The sequence below is a fragment of the Trachymyrmex cornetzi genome, unplaced genomic scaffold, assembly GCF_001594075.2.
Source record: "Trachymyrmex cornetzi isolate Tcor2-1 unplaced genomic scaffold, Tcor1.1 scaffold25, whole genome shotgun sequence".
Taxonomy (NCBI): Eukaryota; Metazoa; Arthropoda; class Insecta; order Hymenoptera; family Formicidae; genus Trachymyrmex; species Trachymyrmex cornetzi.
Window position 1 is genome coordinate 266,725 of NW_017297166.1, and position 11,112 is coordinate 277,836.

At 33.7% G+C, this 11,112-nt stretch overlaps 1 protein-coding gene across 1 annotated transcript in view; it reads right to left on the reverse strand.

Moving 5' to 3' along the window:
- Positions 1-4,909: 4,909 nt before the first annotated feature.
- The window catches only part of LOC108761505 (gastrula zinc finger protein XlCGF7.1-like), a 9,207-nt gene continuing 3,004 nt past the window's right edge, over positions 4,910-11,112 (reverse strand). The window contains exons 3-6 of the mRNA XM_018508103.1: positions 9,353-9,484; positions 9,045-9,087; positions 8,183-8,417; positions 4,910-4,993 (exon numbers count right to left, since the gene is read on the reverse strand). Coding sequence (XP_018363605.1) covers positions 4,910-4,993; positions 8,183-8,417; positions 9,045-9,087; positions 9,353-9,484 — 494 coding nt within the window. The remainder of the gene's footprint in view (positions 4,994-8,182; positions 8,418-9,044; positions 9,088-9,352; positions 9,485-11,112) is intronic.

Genomic DNA, 11,112 nt, shown 5'->3' on the forward strand with positions numbered 1-11,112 from the left:
GTTATTTCATAACTAAAATAAGAATCAGTAGATTCTGCAAAAAAAATATTCACAAAAAACGATATCATTGCTTTCTATATACTAGTATTAGAATGTTTCTTAGATAGATAAGAGATATCAAACTGTATCTCTTATTTATCGACCAAAATTATACTGAAATTTTTTAATCAATTTTTTAAAAACTTTAAACAATTTTTTTTAAAAAGCAGAAAAACTTAAAGGAATTAATACTAAATAAAGTTATAATGTATCTCAGAGAATTAAGTTCCAATATTGTGCAAGACAAATATTTAAAAAAACGAAAAAATAAAGAAACGTTTTTTGTTATCGTGTAAAATAATCAGACCCGATTTGTGAAGTTAATACAATATTCTATTAATATAAAAAAAATAATGACAGTTCCAATAGCACTTTCCATAATTCTACATTAATAAATTATAATAAGAACAATAAATTGATGGACACTTTCTATTAATATAATAATAAATCTCGTAATAAAAAAGGCAATAGGAGTCATCGCAAGAAGTAATTGCGCAGTCAAATATTAAAATTAATTATCTTACAATTTTAATATTTGATACTGCGCAATTCTTGCGACGACTCCTATTGCCTTTTTTATTACGATTTATCATAATTCCTATAGTTTTTTATGAAAATAAAAAATTATTCTACATTTTTTATACTAAAAAACCAAAATTGAAAATATGATTGTGAGTCTAGCACAATAAATACTTCTCTAAAGTAGAAGAGGAAAATATAAATACTTTTGCTTTCGTTGTTCAAAAGAAAAAACATTTCTGAGCAACAAAAAAATATAAAACATTTTCAAATATTTGCATGAGTCAAATTATCCAGAAACAATGAGTAGAGCACAGGATCCGATTACCTTTAATGTATATTCATATCTTATACAATTAACACTTGACGAAATGAATATTCAAATTTTCATATTTTTGCGTTTAAATTATTCAACAAAACAATGAATTCGGTAATGAATTGATTATTTCTGCGTTTGTCGATGTAGGGGACGCCGGATGATCCTTCGCCAGACACCCGTTTCGCGATAAGTCTTAAGTACCAACAATAACAGCACGCAAGGCTGACGTTTGCTAGATACGTCACAATTGCAGCAAGGGATTTCACGTACCAACCAAAGGGATATTATTGTTATTGCTGCGGTACGGACGCACGGAAATCCCGGATTTCGCGGTAGGGACGTGGAGGATCGCAAGGGCCAAAGTCGGTTTAGTCCCCGTCGATAATTAAGCACCAACGATAACAACTCTCTGATGGAAGTTCCGAACTGTAGAACTTGCAGTGTACCTCGCAAAAATATGCAAACTTCTCTATTATCCTCAAATTTTTCTTCTCATATTATTTTTATAATAATTAATTTACGACCCTTTCTAGTCAAACATTTTTAATACATACACTGAAAAAAATTCATGTAATTTTACATGAAAATTACATGTTTATGACCGGAAAATTACTTAAATATGATTGGAAATTGTAAATTGTAAAATCATACTCAGGTAATTTTCCAGTCATAAACATGTAATTTCCATGTAAAATTACATGAATTTTTTTTCAGTATAAAAGGAAAGAATTCTTAAAATTTATTCAAATATTTAATCGTTCTGTATAGTCTACAAACTTCATAAATAATAAACACACATACAAAAATTGTGAAAAAGTTGAAAAATATTAAGAGTAAAAAAGTCTTCCACAAGTCATAATCCTATTATAATTAAGCTGTGACAGTTCGCACGTCGTCATCTTTCAGCGAGCATGCCACCATAAAGGCTTTTCCACAGGCTTTTAATTACCTTTCACTACTTTTCTCAAAAATAACCAAAGCGGTTTTCTACAATTGTTCCTGAATTACTTTCGCTTACGTTTGCAGATTCATTTCGCCGCAGGCGTTTGCCGTTTTAATTCCCTTAACAAAATGGCAAAATGCGCTGCGTGAAGAACGTCATCCGGTACAGAATATACCGAAACTGAAGGTTTAAAGGCACGGAAGGAAAAGCGAGGTGGATGACGCAGGATGGCCGGGACAGAAACATGAAAAGCATGAAACCCGCGAGAAACATCTCCGTGGTTACACTGAGACTTGGCGTACATTTCTTCTTGCACCGGATCAGCCTTCCGGTATAATATTTCCGGTTTGCGCAATGCCGGCCATGGTGCGGAAAAAACGGATGAAACGCAGGTATATCGTGAAGAGAAAAGAGGGAAAGACAAAAAGAGATAAATTTCCGTTAATCACGCGAAAAGTTCTTTTATTTCTTTATTGTTAAATCAATTTAAAAAATTGCTGGGTGAAAAAAGGAACTAAATAAAAATAAAATTTGTTATACAAAATTGTTAGTATAGATATTAAATAAAGTTATTTAAATGTGGGTAATGTTTTTTGAATATTGTGTTAATTTTCAATTAAATAATAGTTATTAAATATCTGGTTTTCGATTTACCCGCAAAATATTTACTATATTCTTTGATTTAGGAAAATAACTCGAATGGTATATTCACGCACAAATGCGCCGTCAATTAAAATTATAACGATTATTACTAGAAATTTAATTGTGTTGTATATTGTTATACGTTATATTAAAATACAAATTATTATTCTACATAATAGCCGAATGTTACGGTACAAATGCATAGACTTTTTATCAGTTTACCCTTGATAGTTAACAATTAATAACACCTTTCGGTACATCAAATGGAGTTTAAATAAAGGAATGGTCGATTAGGTAGGTACAATATTAAATAGTTAAAGTTATATTCCAGCTGATTTATAGTATATCGCCCAACAATTCTGCCCACATTTTTATGTTTATGTTGCAAATACGCACGCAGTGAAGCAAACAACGTAAACGCGCGGATGACTCTTAAATTCTCGCCAATATGAATTTTTAATTTTCCTGTGCTTTACGACTGGGCATTAAAATACGGCGGGGGAGCAGGGTGGAAAACGAGGGAAAGTGCGGAAGCCGCGGTCTCGAAGGCGGAAGCGCAGAAGGCGAATGTATAGAGCCTCGGGGAATCCCCGGCGGAGTTATATTTTTCTCCAAGAGCACCTCTCCGACTACGCGATTGCCCTGAGATATGCGATTACGCGAATTTATTGGTGTATAATACCTCGCGGGCTGGGAAAGAGGAGGGATCGATGCGCCGCTTATACACAAATTCGAAATCGATACGCAGTATACCTTTGCCACCGTGTTTTCCCAGCGATATTCTATACGGAACAAAGCTAATCTGTGGGAAGATCTATGATTATTTCGTCTTTCCCCATTGAAGTGTACACAATAAAATATGTTAACATTTATAGAAATTAATTAAGCTCGAGTTGCAAAACAAAACTTATGCTAAAGATATATTTTTTAACGTAAAGTCTCTATTATGCCTAAAAAACACAGCGTTATGAGATCAATATTATATCAGAGACATAAAAGAAAAAGGTAATAAATAATTCATTAGCGACAAAAGTTACGAATAATTATTAAATTCTATTTTAAATTCTATAATTATTAAATTTTCCATTTTTATTAAAAACGAGAATCAGAATTTGATTTATTTCAAAATAATATTAATTCTATGATGTAAATTAAATTAATAAACTATTAACAACAATATCCAAGTATATTTAAATATTTAAAAACTTTTTAAAAGCGTTCACAAATATACACAACGTGAAACAAATGAAAGGAAATTCGAACGTTGTTCGTTCGCCATGCACGAAAACGAGAAGGGATGATAATAATAAAGTGACGTGGCGGAGAAATTATTTTGAAGAGTTCGCGCAGAGAGAACTTAGCGCGCGAACAGTGGCTACGGCAAAGGCGGTTGGTATTAGGTGCAGAAACCGACTGAGTTACGAGAGGTTATAAATTCCGAATATTGGAGTTCTGCCCTGTCGTTCTCCATCCTCTCCTTCTTCGGCGCCCTACATCCTCTATTCGGTACAATGGGAAGAATCTCCTTCTATCCACGCGACTCGTCTTGACCCACTATTATGTCGGGCCACACAAAAATAGAATCTATTTGACCGGTCGATACAGAGACATTCCGTATAAAGATGCGAACTCCCTGTATGTACGTGGCTCGTATTCTGTTTATTATGCACATAAAATAGGGTAGAATTCCATTGCCCGTTGCGCGCCAAGAGAACCGAGAAAACGCATCGCTGTGCGATCTAAATTCTTTAACCCCTTCAAGTCTGATGATCGTAAACTCTTATTGTTCGTGCCATGGCATCGTTTCGCATATCTTATGATTATTAGAGAAAGATTTCGGTTTTGGTTTACGAGGATGCAGTCCTCGGCAACGTATTGATATAAATACGTAAAAACATGGAAGATACAGTCTCTTTCAGTATGTATATTTCACGCACGGTATATGATGTCATTTTTTATTAAAAACGCAGCTTTCAATTCGAAATTATTTTCAAGAAAATATTTGCATGCAAGCAAAACGAGAACTGATATTTAATGCAATAACGAAACGTAGGATATTCTATTTTTAATCAATCGTGAAAATGTGTTGTGCACAGCCTCCTTTCGTTAACCTTTCAATAGATGGTTTCACCCTTCAGATAGATGGTTTAAAGTTTAAAAATACAAATTGATACGTGGGGTACTCCGAACATCCTAAAAAATTTTAATTTTATAGTTACATTTTTTACAAGTATATTACGTTATAGTTAAATTTACATTAATTATATCTTTATGAGATAAAGGAATGTAAAAGTAATATAAAGACTTCTTTAACTGCTTTAAGAACTTTAAGACTTCTGGACATCTGGGCATTACATTTTATTTTCCTTTTCCAGAATAAGGTTTTAAAGAAAACTATATCTGCGATGCTGTAGCCACCCCACGTATTCACTTAAAGGTTAATAAAGTTACTTGCTAACCTCCTTATCGCTGTTATCATCCATCCTTCCTGCTCCGACTCCGTTTATTCGATTGCCCAACTGCTGATCTATCTGAAAAGAAATATATAATCTATTTTATTCTTCGTCAATAAATTGCTAATTAATGTGTACTTCCTAAAAAATACAAATTTTTTAAAGATATCTCTACGAATACCTTTTTGCACTCCCTGCACGTGGTCATGATTTTCTGTCACATTACATTACAATCGCGTATACAATTTCAAATTCCAAACATTCCATTTATATATTTGTGCAAATAGATCGAAAGATATTCTTACGCGTGTATGTCTCTACCCACACAGCAAAAATTTCCGAAATACATCAGATATCCTAAAGATATCACATATCACAAATATATCTTTAGGATATCTCTAAGATATATTTTTAATACATTTGCTGTGTGGGTATCTATATCAAAAATGTCACTTGCTATAACACGATCGATCAAAAAACAAAGTTCTCCAGAAAATAAGTTTGAATGTTTTAAAATTTAAATCATTAAAATTTTGTAATATTAATTTTGAAATACAATTTTGGTGTAATAATAGATTGTAGAGAAATAAAAGTATTGTTTTTTAAAAATGTGTTCTATCTTTTCACTTCACGTTTCCGTTCTTTTTCTGTAAGCGATCTAAAAATTTTCGAATTACGTATAGCAAATGAGCGATATTATCTTCCATTGCAATATTTTACTCACTTTTCTGATTCCGCGTACCCTTTTCCAGGTGATCTCTCTCCTGTGCACTTTCAGTTTATTCACTAAAAACACTCGTACGCAAATACGAATCGATTAGAAGAATCAGAGTCGCTCCCGACGTTTATTCGCAGTTTACGCGAATACGACTTAACGAGTGAATTATGCATGTACAAACCGCGAACACCACTCAGGATCAACCGGAATGGTCGAAAGATCGCCTGACCACCGTTAAAACCAAGGTTAAAACGCAACGCACTTCGCACGCGATCTGACAATACAATTGCACTACCACTTTTTTCATCGGCTTTCGATGTGTATTTTACGTGGGCGATAGAATCTCGCGAAAAAAAAGGGGCGAAACGTTGAACGACGCGGCACCGGCAATGTTTACGCGTGACGTCATCACCGAGGAATGCGAAGAACTCGGAAGCGACCAATGACGTTCTACTTACCGCGACATACAACACCGACACCCACGATCGCAAACCGCGTTTCCAATCCGAAATGGCGTGTCGCGATGTTTCCGAATAAATGCATCGTTCCGAAACACGCACCACGCGGAAGCGAAATTAGCTTCGAGCGAGAACGATAAGGTATTGTTTACGGGCGCGTGTCCTGTGCGCGATACGAAATTCTCGGAAACAACGGAGACGCCCGAGTAGTCACGGAGCTGCGCGAGACGGGACAGGACGCCATCGACCGCGATCGGAATCGCACATACCAATGACATATGCTGGATTCACACTGCATCCGATTTGCGTCGTACGACGCAATTCGTATGCAGTGTGAATCCAGCAATAATTGCACAAGTATGTCAATATCTAGTACAATATATAGTTTCAAATTTAAAAAATTTTGTAGGTATTCAATTCGCGATTGTACTACATTAAATCCAACAAGGACGTAAGGCAAGAATCGATCTTCTCAAATTATTTAAAGAGTAAACATTGAGAATTTACTGGACTGTTTCGCCTTCTGAACGCATTGTCAAATTTACACGTCAGTGCTCCTGTGTCTGACAGTATTCAAATCTCATGGAAAAATTATAATTACTGGAAAATTTCCATCTATACATACACATTATATCTCGTAAAAAATTATATTTTTATTCTCATCTTCTTTCATCAATGATTCGTCAATATTAGTCACAGTTGTTATAATTGCTTTCTACCTATCACATTGTCAATTGTGGTTTGTTCTTTACTACTGAGTCATTACATATGCGAGCCTAAAAAATAAATAATTTTTTATGAAATGTGTTATTGTATATTACAATTATCTACTAAAATATGATTACGAGTATTGTGTTGGAGAAAAAGTTCTGCGGAATTTTGTTAAATCAAAATTATGTACAGAATATATTTGTTGCAAAATTTTCGACTATCTGGCGTGAAATTTTATAGTTTTAAAAAATGTACGTTTTCAAAAAATGTTAAAAAACGACTTTTTGTTACCAAGTCACACATGGATTAAATAAAAGGACATTCTGATTTGGATTGCTCATAACTCACTAGTAAAAATCATCGTACTGCAATTAATAAAACAGATTTTTAAAGCTGAAACGTTTCTCCATGAAGTGGTGTAATTGTCAATTTAAAAAAAAAATAGAATATATGTACATTTGAGTTCAAAATGTGATACTACTCTCTTTTTTTCCATTGTGCAATGGTTATATGGGGGGGGGGAGGGGGGGATAATAGTATCACATTTTTAACTCAAATGTACCTGAATTCTATTTTTTAAATTGATAATTATACCACTTGATGGAGCAACATTGCAGCTTTACGAATCTGTTGTATTAATTGCGTTATGATGATTTTTATTGTAGTTATGAGCAATCAAATTCAGAATGCTCCTTTTTACTAAATTCGCGAATAACTCAAGAACAAAAAATCGTAGAAATATTTTTTTTAACGATTTTGAAAAAATTCCAAATGTTCATCATATAGATAACCGATAATTTTTGCAAATTTTTTTGGCACGTGACATACCCTTGAAGTGAGGAGATAAATTTCCCTTTCTTTCATCTCATAGCTTTCTATATATAAAAATGACAAACCCACATAAATTTAAAACTTACAGTAATCGTTCGAAAGTAGAGATTTCAAACTTTGAAACCGTTTTTAAATTTTAATTTTAATCATTTTTAACGAAAATATTGTATTTCCAATTTGTGCTAATAAAGTACCGCAGAATTTTTCTTTCAATCCAATATATATCACAAATAAGAAGACAAATGAGAATTTATTAATGGATTTAAACGTTTTCTCATGAATGACCTGATTTAACATATGTGTAATAACATCATCTTTTCGCGGGAAGCTCTTGTCACACACCAAACATTCATACTACTTTTAATCGCCATGGACAAATTTATGATATGTACAAATTTATGAACGTTTAAGTTATCATTGGAAGTAAAAGTTATGCCGCAAACATAAAATCCAGCATATTTATATGTACAGAAAAGTAAAAATAAAAGAACAACCAAATGAGAAATTATTGAAAAGAACACTAACGATAATTTGAAGGTACATACATACCTCGCAAAGATGTAGTTCCTCATCTGTATGTATTTTTGTATGAGTAATATCGAATGGAAAATAGATAGATGTAGTTGGATATTCATCAAATTTATACGGTCTTTTAGCGTTGTGCTTCCTATTTATATGATAACGCAACATTTGTTTTGATGTGAAACTTTTCTCACATTGGTCACACTTGTAAGGTTTCGCATTGATATGTGCCATCTGATGCGTGTTTAGACTCGATTTTCGACTAAAAAATGATAGTAGCAATATTAATCATTTGTTACCAATTAAATTAAGCATAGAGATTGCATTATGAAACAATTCTTCTCATTTTTGTTACTCACTTAAATAATTTACCACAAAATTCGCATAGATATCGTTTTTCACCTGTATGGATTTTTTTATGCCGACGCAAATCATATTTCCTCTTAAATGTTTCATCACACACTCCGTGTTGGTGAGATTTCACTTCGATATGTACCATCTTGTGCACGTTCAGATTCGATTTTCGACTAAAAAATGATCGTAGCAATATTAATCATTTGTTACCAATTAAATTAAACACAGAGATTGCATTATTAAATAATTCTTCTGATTTTTGTTACTCACTTAAATGATTTATCACAAAGTTCGCATTGATATGGTTTTTCACTTGTATGAATTATTTCATGCTTATGCAAATCACTTTTTCTCTTAAATGTTTTGTCACACACTCCGCATCTGTGAGATTTTATTTCGATATGTACTACTTTGTGCGCGTTTAGATTCCATTGATGAATAAAAAATGATCGTTGCAATATTAATCATTTGTTACCAATTAAATTAAACACAGAGATTGCATTATTAAATAATTTTTCTGATTTTTGTGACTCACATAAATGATTTATCACAAAGTTCGCATTGATATGGTTTTTCACCTGTATGAATTTTTTCATGCAGATGCAAATGACTTTTTCTCTTAAATGCTTTAATACACACTCCGCATTTGTGAGATTTCACTTCGATATGTATTACCTTGTGCTCGTTTAGATTCAATTTTCGACAAAAAAATGATCGTTGCAATATTAATCATTTGTTACCAATTAAATTAAACACAGAGATTGCATTATTAATTAATTCTTCTGATTTTTGTTACTCACTTAAATGATTTATCACATAATTCGCATTGATATGGTTTTTCACTTGTATGAATTATTTCATGCTTGTGCAAACCACTTTTTCTCTTAAATGTTTTGTCACACACTCCGCATATGTAAGGTTTCACGTCGGTATATACATCACTATTACTTTGTCTTAAAGCTTCCGAGGGGGTAGCTTTGAAGATGATTATTATAAAACAAATATAAAAATGGTAACATAAAACAAATAATTGTTGAAATAATACAAAGTTATCAAAAACACTAAAAATATTAATTATGAACTGTATATATCTTACCATACGGTTGAAGCACATGTTCTGTTGTGTCACTATGTGTTGATCCACTTGAAATCCGTTGCGGATGAGATTCCATTTTTTTGAACTTTAAAATTCTTTTAGGTATTGGATGGAGTTCGGAAAGGGTAAACCCCCGATTTTCTTGTCGCTTGACTTACTATATCTTCAAGTGCTGATTACGAATATAATAATGAAATTTGGCGACATGGTCATTTTCAAGGTCAAATATTTAAGAAAACGACTTTTTTCACGTTTTTTCGACTTTCTACGCTAAGTGATTCATCCCTCCTCTCTGCTTAGGGGCACACAACTTTCACGCAAAGCGACTTCCACACCTCTGTTTAGGGGCCCACAACTTTTACTCGAAGCGACTCTCACCTTGTGACGTATGGTGACGTGGCTTATGGCGACATCAATATTGAAACCAAAAACATTACCTTTAAAATGACATAAAGAAAATTGTTCTAGCTTGCCCAGGAGCAGAGTCATCAGGTTTCAAAGTAGACCCTATTTTTTTGCAATATATTGGCTAAGTATACAGTACTAAATATCTATATTTCGGGTTCAACTCCCGACCGAGGTAATATTTTTCACAATAAATAAATTTATTTACAAACGGCATTCGCGTTGTGCACGTGTCAAGGAAGTTGCACGGTTAAGCCTGCGGCACACGATGCTTGTTTTCCTGCTGGATTATTAGCTGAATTAGAACTTTACCATCGTATTGGCTGTGATACTGGGCACTGACAGCATCGCAGCCAATACGGTGGCATTCTAATTCAGCTAGCAATCCAGCAGGAAAATAAGCATCGTGTTCCGCTGGCTTTAGAGTTTGCACACATGGTGTGTGTGCGGGCGCGTGCGTGTGTGTAAGGAATAAATGATAAAGTCTCATAATACCACTAACAATATAAATAATTTTCTGAATATTTCTAAATAATTATTTTTCAATAGTTCGCAATAGATTCTTTCCATACGGAAGTTATCGTTTATATTTCTGTTAAGAATTTGTTACCTCTTCTACAGCGGGCGCATGTGTATGCTATTTTTGCGATTAATTAAACGAAAAAACTTTATGAAAATTCACTTTATTTCTGCGAGCGTTTGTGCGTGAGACATGGAAAATTACAATATGGCGACAATTTTCGGGGGGAATTTTTCCGCAGTGATGGGAGCTGGCAAGAATTCGTCTGCTCTAGGAAACTTTGTGCGCATGCGTAAAATGAGCAGCTCGATTTAGCCCCAAGGTGCGTTCCGTATCGCGCATGATGCGCATGATGCATCCTTTGTCCTTGTTTAACATTTGGTGAGCAACAAGGATAAACGACGCATTATGCGCACCATGCGAGATACGGAACGCACCCCAAGTTCCACAACTCACGGTTAACTCTTAACCGAAGTTCAATTTATTTCTCATCTCTTTCCAATTCGAGAATTGGAAAGAGACAATGAATAAGTTGAACCTCGGTTAAGAGTTAACCGTGAGTTGTGGAACTGGGCCTTAATA